Source organism: Saccostrea cucullata, unplaced genomic scaffold (assembly GCF_032062105.1).
Source record: "Saccostrea cucullata isolate Sc308-1 unplaced genomic scaffold, CSIRO_AGI_Scuc_v1 ctg1079, whole genome shotgun sequence".
Lineage (NCBI taxonomy): Eukaryota > Metazoa > Mollusca > Bivalvia > Ostreida > Ostreidae > Saccostrea > Saccostrea cuccullata.
This window is the reverse complement of record NW_026925541.1, coordinates 248,094-261,925: the sequence shown is the minus strand read 5'-3', so window position 1 is coordinate 261,925 and position 13,832 is coordinate 248,094. Positions and strand designations below refer to the sequence as shown.

Sequence of the window (13,832 nt, the reverse complement as noted above, 5' to 3'; positions counted from 1 at the left end):
CCTGCTGAGAGTTGTGCGGAAATTGAGCAAAAATGGTAAGAGGAGTAGCGTTTTAAACTGAAAAATTGTTTGCAGACGGACAAACATCAGTTTGACAACTAACACCTTACTTATGCAAAAGCTTTTATCAGTAAAGCTAAAGGTAGTAAAAATAAAACATCTTTTTCACATGTTTATGAACAAAAACTACCTCCAAAAATATTACATCCATCAAATGTATTAAATTCAATTTATCAAAAGATAGATTTGGACAATAATTTTACGATTGATTTGAAGTTAACAGAACAAGAATTTTTTTCCTTTTAAAAGTCGTCTGCATTAAAAATACGCAGAAATAACTTTACCATTGACAAAAATCTAGATCAGTAGATGCGCCAAAACCTCACAAAAACCCGGGAATTTCCTTTCAGTCGTTCTTTAAACAATTCTTTTGAGATTTGAAATCATGGTAAATGGTATTTTTAAAAATATTTACGACATTTTATGTCAGCTTGTAACTAAATGATTCAACAAATGTAGTGAAATTATTAACTTCCAGAAAATTACTTAACAGACGTAAGAAGAACAAGTAGAATTAACACGTACAAACTACCAAGACACCTCTAACGAATTGTAATCATTTAAACGCTTCATTCGAGTGTGTTTCATGGTGCATGTGCGATGCGTTTTATTCACATTGATAATTTTCAGCATGGCGGCTCAAAACAAACGTATCGTCTATGTTGGTTAGTTTTTTTGTTTATACACAAGTAAACGGAAGTAAAAATGGGCTAATCAGATCTGAAGAAACCAGGTCCAACACAATCTTTTGATTTATCTCTGTCTCTAAAATTCAATAACTAATATGTTTTACGGTGTGACCGTTGAGGCGAGCGCAGTTGTACCATCAAAACGCTTGAAATTGATCAGCCACTTCTAACATCAAGTCGCACGAGACATCGCGACTAGCTGTGACGTCACACGACGTCACGGAGCTCGTCGGAGCTTAAGGAAACGGCCGAGCGTCTGGTTTAAACTATAGACCTAGCACAATTTTGGTCGAAAAACATTGCAGAGTTATTTTTTGTTTCATTGAAAGTTTTCTACAAACTGAAAGCTTTGTATGCTTTAAGATATTGTTTATTTATTTATCTATTTCACGGAAGCAACCGACAGCATATCGTTAAAATTCGTAAGTTTCCGGTGACGTCATTTGTATCATTTCCGAAGGGCAAGGTGAAAGCCGGTGTTGTGGCATGGGGGTATTTTTTTGAATAAGGTAAGGCAAAATCATTTCGTTAAGATTTCGGTAAGAAACAATGTTCCTTTATATTTTTTTTACTATTTTTATATATTAAAGGACATTGGGTAGTGCAGGAATTCTGGGAATGTTGCACAGAGAAATTTGGCTGACGTATGTACAGATTTCAATCCGAATTTCCTCTGTTCTTCAGAGTTTTTGAAATCCACCGGTCCCACCGGCAAAACCGGTAAATATTTCAAATGTCCGGTAATTTTCTTCATGTAACCGGTCCAAAGGACCGGTAAAAAAAATTGGACCATTCCGGAGTTTTAACCTCTTAACCTGTGAATTTTAAGTTTATTTGTGAGATAGTCTAAAGGATTGAATCTGTGTGTATGATAGAATAAACTCAAGGGCTTTTACGACAGATAGTCATGATTTTTTTTTTTTCTGTCGTATCTGTATTTGTTCAATCAGTTAATTCAATTTGTACAAAAATGTTAATTGTAGCTTTATTTGGGATACAACATATGTCAACCTAATCATTATTTACCTTTGATATAAAGAGTTCATAATCATTATTGTTAAATTAAACATTATCCCCACAACATTTAGAACTTTGTTTTCTGCGGTAGGCAGCCATGTTGGGTACCCTATCCACTAAAAATATCACACCTGGTTAATTCAGTCCGGGGATATTTGACCCTATTGATTTTTAAGGCCTATACTGGAATTAAAACATTTTTTTTGTTTTTGAATATGTGTATGCTGATGGACCAGTGAATATTTGTGTGGACCGGTAAATTTCACTAAATCACTGGTCCACTTGACCAGTGAATATTTTTTTATTTCAAAAACTCTGGTTCTTACACGTTAGTCTATTGAGCTCGCTTCGCGACGCTCGCTGCGCTCGCTATAAAGCTTGATTTAACGATTAAAAACAACTTGTTATTATTTTTTTTTACTCAAATAGACCTACAGGTCTGGTACAATCACTAGATTTAGCTACGTAGCTTGATTTACCTACGTAGCTTTATTTACCTACCTGAGGTAGCTTTATTTACCTACCAAATTGATCTTTTTCTATTAAAAAGCATTTTTCTCAGGGTGTGCAGACGATATCATTTTGATGCAGTGATCATTTTCAACTTTGAACTCATCTGAAAACAACTCATGAAAAAATCCCTCTTGGAAAAATGTCTTTTTCTGCGCAATTGCAATCAAAGTTCTGAAAGTTTTTGGGCTATGTATGACAGTTAGAAGTTACTCCTTGAATGAAATGACAAAGAAGTCCAGTTCCGGTCAACACGATAATAGGTCTGTAATTATTCAGTACAATGTGAAGTAATCATACTCAGTCATGCCTCACCGCACCTCACCGTATGGTCAGATAACCAAACAATGGAATTACATGTTTTGCTCTAAATTGTCCAAACGCAGCAATGTATAAACTATCTCTGCTTTGAATTGTTTTTTAAAGCCTCCCTATTATAAATATCAATAGTCATTTAATTGCGACTTCTTGTCTCTTTTTAATAAAAAGAAAACTTTTGAAAACTTACCTAAAAATAGCTAAATAAAGCTACCTGAGGTAGGTAAATAAAGCTACGTAGGTAATTCTACCTACGTAGCTAAATCTAGTGATTGTACTGGACCTGACCTATATATGAAAAAAGTGCCCTGGTTTGTCTGTCTGAATTTTCTCAGCAAGAGAGATACAGTTAAGAAGTGATTTCTTCTTGTTTTAAATTATGAATTTTCACACTGCAAATGAAATCATGTTTTAATATGTTCATTGTTGACGGTGCGACAGGCAGGGCGAGAGCAAATACTTACTCAGTTTTTAATTAAGACCGGGATAGTCAAACTGAACGTGTCAATTGCTGCGTATAGACTCTGACGTCACTTGACATCATATGTATCATGTTGCCCTATTACCAATTCGAAATCTGAACAGTGCAAATTAAATGAAGAACATTTAATTTACAAATTATCTGCTATATATCAATTAAAATCATTCAAGGAACATTTATTTTTTTCTTGAAACGTCTTGTTACCACAAGAATGAAGTTTGGGGCGAGATGCATTTCGCTAAGGATTATTTAGATAGAATGTTCTATCGTTAATGATTTTCCTACGGACCTATAATGATAAAATTCGTTTGTATTCGTAATGTAGCAAAAGAAACATGGGCGATAACTCGTACTCTCTATAAATCAGTGAATTTACTATGAACAATCTAGAGAGTTCTGAAAGTAAACATGGCAGGTAAATTTGAAGCGAGAGAAAAACGTTGAGAAAATTAATTGGATTTTCTTCTTTAAATGGATTATTTTCTGGGATAAAAGGCATAAGCAATCTCAAAAAGGTTTGTTTTGATTAATTTGGTAGTTATTTCTAGTGCAAATCCTTTTATATTCTTCAAAATCGTTTCGGAGCAGATCTGCTCTGATTTGCTACATTGCAAGTTTATGGGACGTATTCTAACTGTGGTGAGGGCTTGTACCGAGACACAGTTAGATCATTCTAACTAAGGATTATTGGACCCAAGTAACTGCATAAAAAAATTGTTCGTATCAATGTGCACTGTGCAGAGTCCAAACTTCGCCCAGGTGATGCTTTAAGGGGTCGAAGTGATGAGCATCGCTGCACTAGCTATTACCCACCTGTAGTATCCTGTACAGTGTAGTACTACACTCAGGTGACTGCTAAGGCCCTTTGGTCTCATTTAATTTCCTGGGGGGGTTGTGTGAAAACTTTTTCTTTTATTGGGTCTGGGTACATTTTTCCCGCAAAACTTTTAGTGAGCAGGGTGATTTGAGCTAAGTGTTATTTGCAAAGTGAGCTCAAAATAACATGTAAGAACAAAGCAAAAAATAAAATATCTGTGAATTATCTGTCATTTATCTTCTAGGAGGACTGGCAGAGGAGGTAGACGAGAAGACATTACATGCAGCTTTTATTCCATTTGGCGACATCTTAGACATAAACATTCCCCTTGACTATGAAACAGGTAATATCTTAATACACGTGTACATGCATGCAGGACATTACTTTGAGGCGGATATATTGGCAAGGTTTTGTTTTTCCTTCACAATAAATGGTTTAAAATTAAGTTATAACATCTTAAATATTGACATTCAGTTGGATGGAGAAACTTCTAATGAAAATTTACTTAATAACATAAAAAAGAATGACTCACATTCCATGATTTAAACACATTTATATGGATTATTGGAAATGAAAGGCAATCTTTACCATGCATTGTTTTCATTTTTCCTAGAGAAACACAGGGGGTTTGCCTTTGTGGAGTTTGAACTAGCTGAGGTAAGGTTTCCTTCCATCTACTTGGAAATTAAATTTAAAACTGAAGTGCATAATACTACATGTAGTATATGTTTATAATTATATCATTAACTGTTTAATTTTAAACAGTGTTAAAAGCTACTTCGTTCATTCTATGATTAATCAGCAATGTTTTTTTATGTTGTAGGATGCTGCAGCTGCCATAGATAACATGGTAAACTCTCTCTCTCTGTCTGTCTGTCTGTCTGTTTGATTTGTATATCTAAGATAGCATGGTAAAACAACCATTCTAATACATGTACTGTACATGTTCCATGTCAAACTGGGACTGCATGTTAAAACATGTTGACATAAATACGAGGGGTGATCAAAAAGTTCGCGAACTAATTGAATAACTTCCATAAAAGAAAAAATATTTGGTTTCAATGTTGATCATAATTTAAATTAATTCTCTCCAATTTTAATGCACATCAACCACCGTTCTGCGCATGTGCGAATCACGTGATATTGGCGGTCTCGTGACCCCCCTCCGTAGCGTTCTGTCACAAAAGTTGAAAGATTTTTCTGAGTTTTATATTTCTTTCCATGTGAGTTAATTTTTATGACAAGAACAGTTCATTTGTCAGAAATGGTCAAATCTCCGCAACAGAATGGTGGATAAGAATATCCTTTCCAAAAATAAGCATGGCGACCATTAAAACACAAATCTTCTGTCTCGGGAGAGACCTTTATTCAAGGTGGATAGAGAATTGGTGCCTCCTTTTTATCATATCTAATATGTTTAAAATCTAAAGTAAACAATATCTTAGGTATTGAATAAGTATATTATTGTTCAAATATTCAACTATTTTTCAAAGTGTAAATTGGAGGTCTTTGATAAGAAATTGCTTAATTAAAAACACATATCTTTTCAAACTTGCTTTCACTGGTCAAGATGACAAGTATCATTTTTAACCATCTGCCTTCCTTCACTAAAACGATCAATCCAATCATTAATTGAATAAATAGGAACTTATTTATCTTAATAAACTGTGTAAAAATTATTATATGATACTGTAGAGGGATTTCTAAGATATACAATAAATTCTACAGTCTTTCGTTGAACGAGTTCGACTGAGACAACCATTTTTCGTCACAAGTGACCTACATAGAGACGTCATTTTCACATTGTGATGTAACAAACAAGGAGAAAAATTTTATTCAGCATATGATATTTATAGACCTCGTGTATGGCTATGTGTGTACCGAATTTCATTCTAATCTGAATTGTGGTTTTGTAGATATAGAGATAGTTCGTGAACTTTTTGATCACCCCTCATATATAGCAAAGCCATACGAAATCTAATACACTAAACTAGAAAATGACAAAAATTATCTGTCACATTTACATATCCACTTGTTAATTTCCCACCATTTTTTTTCTTGTTATCAACATAGTAAATTAATTACTTAAGTAAAAGAACAAGGTAAGCAAGTAAACATCCTGTATTTATCAATAATTAGTATCACATGTTCAATGATTTCTATACAAAAGATCTTGCAAAATCACTTATGAAACATGCACATTTTTCAAATTTTTGATTGAAGAAACTGATGTTAATCGATGAAGTTTTATTTTAGAATGATTCAGAGATGTTTGGTCGCACACTAAGAGTAAACATGGCTAAACCAATGAAGATCAAAGAGGGTAGCTCCAGAGCAGGTATTGCTTTACACATCATATTGATGAAACCTTCCAAAGGGGAAATCCGTAATACACATTTGAAACACCTACGAGGGCTGTTCGGAAATTATTGAGACAATTACATTTACTCCATAAAGGACGGAGATAATTTCATGAAAATTCATCAACATTTTATAAAGAACGAATAAAACACTTATGCAAAATTTCGAATTCCTATGATAATAAGAAATGTTTTGGTGAAATAATAAACATGCAAATGTCTATCGACCCGGAGCAGCATCGCTACATCATTTAACATCTTGTCAGCCGGAGAGGGTTTCGCATGTAAAATGATCAGGAAGCGTGTAATACTTTTCCTTCTTTGTAATTACATATAACAGTAAAAAAAATCAAACAGTCTCTTTTCTTAAACTATTCCTTAAAAATGTATGCTATTGCTACCCGAGTGTAAAAATTTCATTTGTGGGAAAAGATGACTTAATATCATGCAGTGCCGATTTATGCAATGCGGGTCAACGATATTAATACCGTTCATAATAACTGATGGTCGTCCTGAGCTTTTGATTTTACTCTGGTTGAATTAATTGTAAAAAAAAAATGTATAGCAATGAAATAACAAACCCTAACACATTATTTTTTCTCGTTGTTATTGTTTTAGCAGGTCGTTGCGTCTGGAAAAGAGTTCTACATTGTGTTAAACAAAATTTTAGGTATGTTCACTGCTCTGCCCTTGACGTCAAAATCCATTTTTTCGTTCTTAGCAGATTTCTCTAGCGCTTAATGTTTTCATGATCTCCGTATTCCTGATCAAAATTCTCACAAAGTTGCACAACATGAATTTGAATTAAAGCTGAAAAATTATACACATAAACAGAATTATTTTCGCTCTTATTATGGGTTCAAGAAGAATTAGAATGTTGTTGTTACATATTTTCAATATCTGATTTCGTGACTGCTCCGGGTACCCCTACTGATGACGCATTTATATACCATTGTACAGAAAATATTTAATATTTGTAAAATATGTTTTGCTTTTATTAATTCTTAGTGTATGTCAAACGTATATGCAAATTTTCACCGAAAGACGTTCATTAGAAAGCAAAATATACGTACACAATGTCTCAATAATTTTCGAACAGCCCTCGTATTTACTGGTTATGAGAACAATAGCAAGGTTATCATCCTCCAAGACAGCAACTAGAGATAGTCGAGGGAAAAGTTGTTGTCGAGGGGGGGTGATTAACTTGCTATTGTCCTCATACTTAGTAACGGACTTTACTTTTCTTACATCACAATCTGGATTAAAACAAGAGGAGCTCTGGAATGAAAAGCAAGGGAAAGGAATGCTTTCTGTGAATAGATTACTGACTATTTAACAAATAGCAAAAATAGCATAAAAACTGTTCCATGGTAAAGCCAGTTTAGAAAAAAATAGAAGGTTTTTTGTCATACTTTTATATAAAAAAAATTCACAGAGATATGGCCAAAAAAATAAATCAATAGTTTTTCAGGCACCAATGCATCAGGTCAAAAACTGTAGCATTAATCAATTTTATTGACATATTGAAAAGGGAACCTGCCTGCCACATTGAATTTTCAAATTTTTGGCTTGAGAATTTTTTTTTTTTTGGCATAATAAAATTACCCGGTATGTAAGTCTCTCCCCATAAATGATGGCAGAGATGGAATGTATTTAGATTTTTACAGATTTTTTTTTCTGAAACTTGTATATTCTGAATTTTGATTGTTTTCATGAAATGATATGATGTAGAAATTGTGCTTTATATTTTTATAGTGTGGTCAGAAGATACCTGGCTCCAAGAGTATGCTGGGAAAACAACCGCAGATAAAAAATCCAGTGAGGCCCCACAGGGGGAAACAGACGAGTCTGTGGTGAGTATTATACCAAAAAATGGAAACTAAACAAGCTCAACAAATTTAGAAATTAATGGTTTTAGATATTAAAAGAAACTTCAAAGCATTAGAGTAAAATGAATACCTATGTAACGGAATTTAGAAGTAGGGAGTAAGTCAAAATCTGATGTCATACCAGCACTACCTGTTTTATATGTGTGTACATGTATATCTTAGGAGTCAGATGCCCCGCCCACCAAAAAACAGAGGACAGGTAACCCACAGGTGTACCTGGATGTCAAGGTGGGGAATAGTACGGGGAGGATAGTCATAGATCTCAGGGCGGACGTCGTCCCCAAAACAGCAGGTAAAACCACCCCATCTCTTATTTATCTGTACATTCATGAATGTTGTATGATTACTCTGAATGAGCTTTTTCAATAAAGTTTCAGTTCAATGAAAAGATTATTTATTTTCTGTCAACATTTGTTGAATGATTTAACTTTTTTCTCCAGAAAATTTCCGGTGCTTGTGTACCCACGAGAAGGGTTTCGGTTACAAAGGAAGCACGTTCCACAGGGTGATACCACAATTTGTATCCTTCACTACAAGTCTTATCTTTATATTTCTAAAAATTCAAAACTTGTGTGAATTTGTCTGTTATGCCAAGTAACCTCTCTTTGTAAAGTTATTATTTTTAAACTTTGAATCTTTAAATACCTAGGCAAAGTTAAAGTTACTTTATGCTGTATCATTATGCTATAAGCAATCATCAACCCCCTTGTTTAAGTCTCTCAAGTACCAGTAAGTTATACATAGTAGTATTTGAAAGTCCTATCTGAACCAGTAGATGATGCATCTAGGGATTTACACCACCAGGCTTGCTTTAAAAGTTGCATATGATGGGTGACCAGGTACCAGGTAAAACAAACCTTGACTTACTCTAGAAGATGTATTTGATCTAACATTTAAGTTTTTGGAGTAGGCCCATTCCTACATGTAAGTAAGTCCTATGCTGACCAAACTTTGAAACTGAACAAGTTTGAAAAAAATGGAGACATTGCTATCTCTTTCTGTGAAATATATATAGCATTGTAAATTTGACTATATTGATAGATTTATTTAATCAATATAATAAAATTTGTAATATTAGTTTCCTTAAGATATATTGAGATGTGCCAGGGAGGTGATTTTACAAACCACAACGGGACAGGAGGCAAGTCTATTTATGGACGTAAATTTGAGGATGAAAACTTCACATTAAAACACACAGGGCCAGGTATGTGCTTGTTGATAGTTCTTTTAAAACTTGCTCCTCCAACTCAGTTCAAAATAGTACATATTGCTGAGTAAGTATGCTAAAAATGAGAATTGTATGAATTACTTCACATAAACTCCATTATGATCAATGTAACTACCAGGGAATGACTACTTAAATAGAATGCATACATATAAGATTGATACCACTCCTTTTTGTTAATGAATAAGATATTTATTACAATGATTTGATGTCATCCTTGCTTTTGGAACAGGTATCTTATCCATGGCTAATTCAGGTTCTAACACAAATGGTTCACAGTTTTTTATCTGCACAGAAAAAACAGACTGGTGAGCTCCTTTATAAACAATGCAAAATTTCAATTATTTGTGAAAAAAAATTCTATAAAAAATACCAAATTTAGTTTGCATGAAATCAATGAAGTTTGTAATTTGTATTTTCTGCTTATTGAACTTAGGTTGGACAATAAACATGTTGTTTTTGGGAAAGTGATTGACGGAATGGACGTGGTCAGGAAAATGGAGGTTAGCTTTGTTTACAATTCTTAAAGATATGAATTAATTAATAATAAGGTGTGGGGTAATTAATCAGTTAACCAACTAATCTGCTTGAAAGATTTTTTTTTTTTAATTTCAAAAAAGTTAGTCCGTATATACTATATACTTTTAAAGTAAAATTTCGGATTTTTGGGAGTATAGATATCTGCTGCAATTGACCAAAAATAAAAAATATCCGACTTATAAAATCACCATCCTATCAAAAAATATATATTATATGAAATGTTAGTCCCTCTGATATAAAAGCTTATTAAATACATCCGACTTATAGGCGGACCGACTTATAGGCGAGTATATACGGTAGTCAATAATTTTGAATAAGTACTTTTAAAGTAAAATTTCTTTAAGACAGTAGTGCTATTAGATAGTGATATGCTGCAATTGACCAATTAAATAAAAAATATCAGGACATAAAACATCACCATCCATATCAAAAAGATATATAATACCTGTACTTGCAAATGTTGTCCTTTATATTTGTATAACACTATTTAAGAATACTGTAAAATCACATATTTTCAAGAGGTCAGATTTTCGTGGTTTGAGGAAGATATGCATGTATTGGTTCAAGGGGATTTGATTTCATGGTTGAACATTTCTCAGTAGTAATATATGCATTTTGTGGTGGCCATGAATTCATGGCTCTTTCCATACCTTGAAAACAACAAAAATTAAATCCCCACAAAAATGAGAGATTTCACAGTAAGCAGTGAGTGTAGAAATGCATCAGGCCATCCTTAAAAAATTGCTTGTTTGGAATTGCTGCCTGAAGGGTTTCAGACACAGGAGGGAGGGAGGGAAATTTTTTTTTTTCAAAGCTTTTCTCAACATTTTCTTCAACATAAAATTTAAATTTTTGATAAAAATCTCAGTAAACAGTAATTACATTTTCTGACTTAAAAAAAAGTATATGCCATCAGTAAAGAAACCTAATTTTGCATAGAGCTGACACTACATTTCAGTGTTTTGTATGGCGCATGTGATAACAGGCCAAAAAAAATGATTAAAAAAAATTCTTCCTACTTTTGGTCAATAAAATTTTTTCAGGAGGGGGCATTTCAATGAGGCAGGAGGCTATTCCAAACAAACAATAATTTTATATTGGCCTCTCTGTATGAATAATGTTATCAATTTGTCTATAAAAATAGGAATAAAAAATATGTTAGAATACAGATGAGGGCTGGCACATAATGGAAACTTCAAGCCAGTACAAGGCTATTAAAAAAATGTTTGCCTGCCCAACCCAGGATCAGGATAAAATGAAGACGGGGAAAGTTGGAGATTTTTTTCTTAAAAAATTGTGTTTTAGGAGAGATATCAATTTTGTTTGATTGTAATTATTTTTTTTAGCTGACACTTGTTTACCAAAAAAAAAAACCAAACATTTATTAATTGATAGATGTACTTTAACAGTGTTAACATTGCATGTAAATTCAGATAAAATATAGATAAAGACAGAGGAAATTCAAGCCAAACACATTCTGTCAATATGATGTAATTTACTGAACAAGACTCTTATAATTGAGGGTGATGTTATTGGTATTGCACTGATGTGTATCACAAAAAAAGAAAATGTTTTATTGCTTTTTGAATTGATGAATTTCTGTGCCTAGGCAGATCTGAGAATCTGTATTTTTGTTATTGAATTAATTTTTTATGGTCAATTTCAGGCATGTGGTACAAAATCTGGAAAACCCACACAGAAAATCACCATCACAAATTGTGGAGAACTTGTATAGCAAATAAAGAAAATAATAAAAACCAAATTCAGTGTGAAGTCCATCAAAAGATAAAGACCTCTTCTTGGTATTAGGGAAACAATATCTAAGAGCAGTGCTTGTCATATACAGTTCATGTATTAATGTTAATTATTTCTACTTAAGATTACTTGGTTAACATTTCAGATATTAGAATATGAAAATTCATGAGAAAAATATGAAAACTTAACAGAAAAAGATTAAAAAAACCACATAATTGAATATGTTTTGTACAGTGAAGTACACTGCAATGGTTAAAGGTTTTGCCAAAGGTCAAGATGTTCAAAAATTTATTTTTACAATAGCTCCAAAACTATGTGAGGTATAAAGTTAAAACTTTTACAGTGTATAAATTTATCATTGATTAACAGAAAATATCATTTGAAAAGTAATATTTTTAAAAATATATTTTTGGAGAAAAAATATATCAAAAAATTTTGCAAATTAAAAAAATTCACCTGTTCAATGCTGTACATTTAGTGAAAACCATCATGTAGAAATAATATATGTTTATCAAAGAAGGGGAAGTTGGACGTGAATGTTCTCTGAATGTTCTCTGAAATGCTGTTATTGAAAGCAATATGATGTGTATAAAGACAAGACCCCTTTAAAATCCACCTACTTTCGGTTTCAAGTCTTGACATTTGGACAACATAAACAGGGAAAATAACCAAGTTGCCCATTATTGATAAAGATAATTTGTTTCTACAATGATGACTTTCACTAAAGGTCGGATGTACTTAGGTGTATTTTTTAAAGGTACATGTATATGCATTGCATTTTTTAAGAGAATTTTTCGCAATAAGTATTCTTTTGTAAGTATTTGTTATCAAGTGATTCTTTCTCTCTGTTAATCAATGATTATATATTTATAAACTCTAAAAGTTTTAACTTTATAAACCACATAGTTTTGGAAGTATTGTAAAAATACATTTTTGGGTTGACCTATGGCAAAACCTTAACGTAGTATAAGAAAACTCATATCAAATATAAGTTTACTGATTTCAAGGCTTATGACACAATATATTGATCAGAATATCTGTTTCTCATACTGCTAATAGTTTCACATTAGGACAAAGACTGATACACCTAGGTCATATCCAACAGTACTTGAAACAAGGGTCTACATTTTAATGTCTGATTTCCCAGGGATCTTTGTAGATTAAAGTAATGACCTTGAGTCAAGACTGGAACATTTTTGGGTTGTGGGCTGTAATATACAAAGACATTTAGATGGACACAAACAAACCACAAAAAAAAAAAACAAAACAAAACAAAAAAAAAACCATGAATACGACCATGAGTTAAGAAATAATGAATGCAATGAAATGAAATTCAATTCAGAAGCTTTGATTTCTTTAAAGTATCAATGAATAAGTATGGACATAAGTTTTTGTTCTGATTATTAATTAATAATACAGGTATATATCAAAGTACTCGTTACAAGAATCGGGAAATAGAAAATGACATATTATTCACCTGATGTTTCTCCGTTTCCATGGTGATAGACAAGGAGTGGTCCCATTCTATAATTAACACGCCTCCTCAGTAGGCCTTTTGGGATAACTAAAGAATATAGGATAATAGAGGCTACTTGGTATTTTACAGATCTTGATATTTCATTGTTTATTGCGCTGTTCCAGAGCATATGCAGTGGTAATTAGAGACGTGATTTGATGCCATCTGCCAAATCTTCTCACTAATGTACAAGCAAAAAAGTTATAAAAGTTACACAACCTTAGTCTCAAAGCGATATTTTAAGGCTTTAATTCATGAGAAAACATTTTTCTTTTGATTTCTTTAAAATGAATTTTATGGCAACCTGAGACTCATTGAAAGGTATTTTTTCAGAATGAATGGAAAATACAGAGAAATAGGGACAATGCTTTCTAAAAAAAAAAAAAAAAACTCCACTGTAGTTGTTTATCACGTACAACATTTTTTGACATTTGATCATCATTTTTTATACCTCATAAACTATGTTATATAAAAGTGATATGGTAAATTTGATATAAGATATTTTCTGTGACTTCTAGCTAAATGGTGTCCAAATTCAGATAATATCTGTCACTGTATGCTAAGTGTTGTCCGTATTTCAGTTTATGTCTGTCGCTGTACGCTAAATGTTGTCCATATTTCAGTTAATGTCTGTCGCTGTACGCTAAATGTTGTC

The 13,832-nt window shown here is 32.6% G+C and overlaps 1 protein-coding gene across 1 annotated transcript; it reads left to right on the top strand.

Annotated features, from left to right (window-relative positions):
* The first annotated feature begins 613 nt into the window (after positions 1-613).
* On the top strand, positions 614-11,668 carry LOC134269173 (peptidyl-prolyl cis-trans isomerase E-like). Its single transcript, XM_062751395.1, has 12 exons — positions 614-725; positions 4,137-4,235; positions 4,506-4,549; positions 4,716-4,742; positions 6,149-6,230; positions 8,008-8,105; positions 8,304-8,433; positions 8,582-8,661; positions 9,240-9,345; positions 9,599-9,674; positions 9,803-9,869; positions 11,573-11,668. The coding sequence occupies exons 1-12, from the start codon at positions 647-649 to the stop codon at positions 11,639-11,641; spliced, it is 957 nt and encodes a 318-aa protein (XP_062607379.1). The 5' UTR covers positions 614-646; the 3' UTR covers positions 11,642-11,668.
* The last annotated feature ends 2,164 nt before the right edge of the window (positions 11,669-13,832 follow it).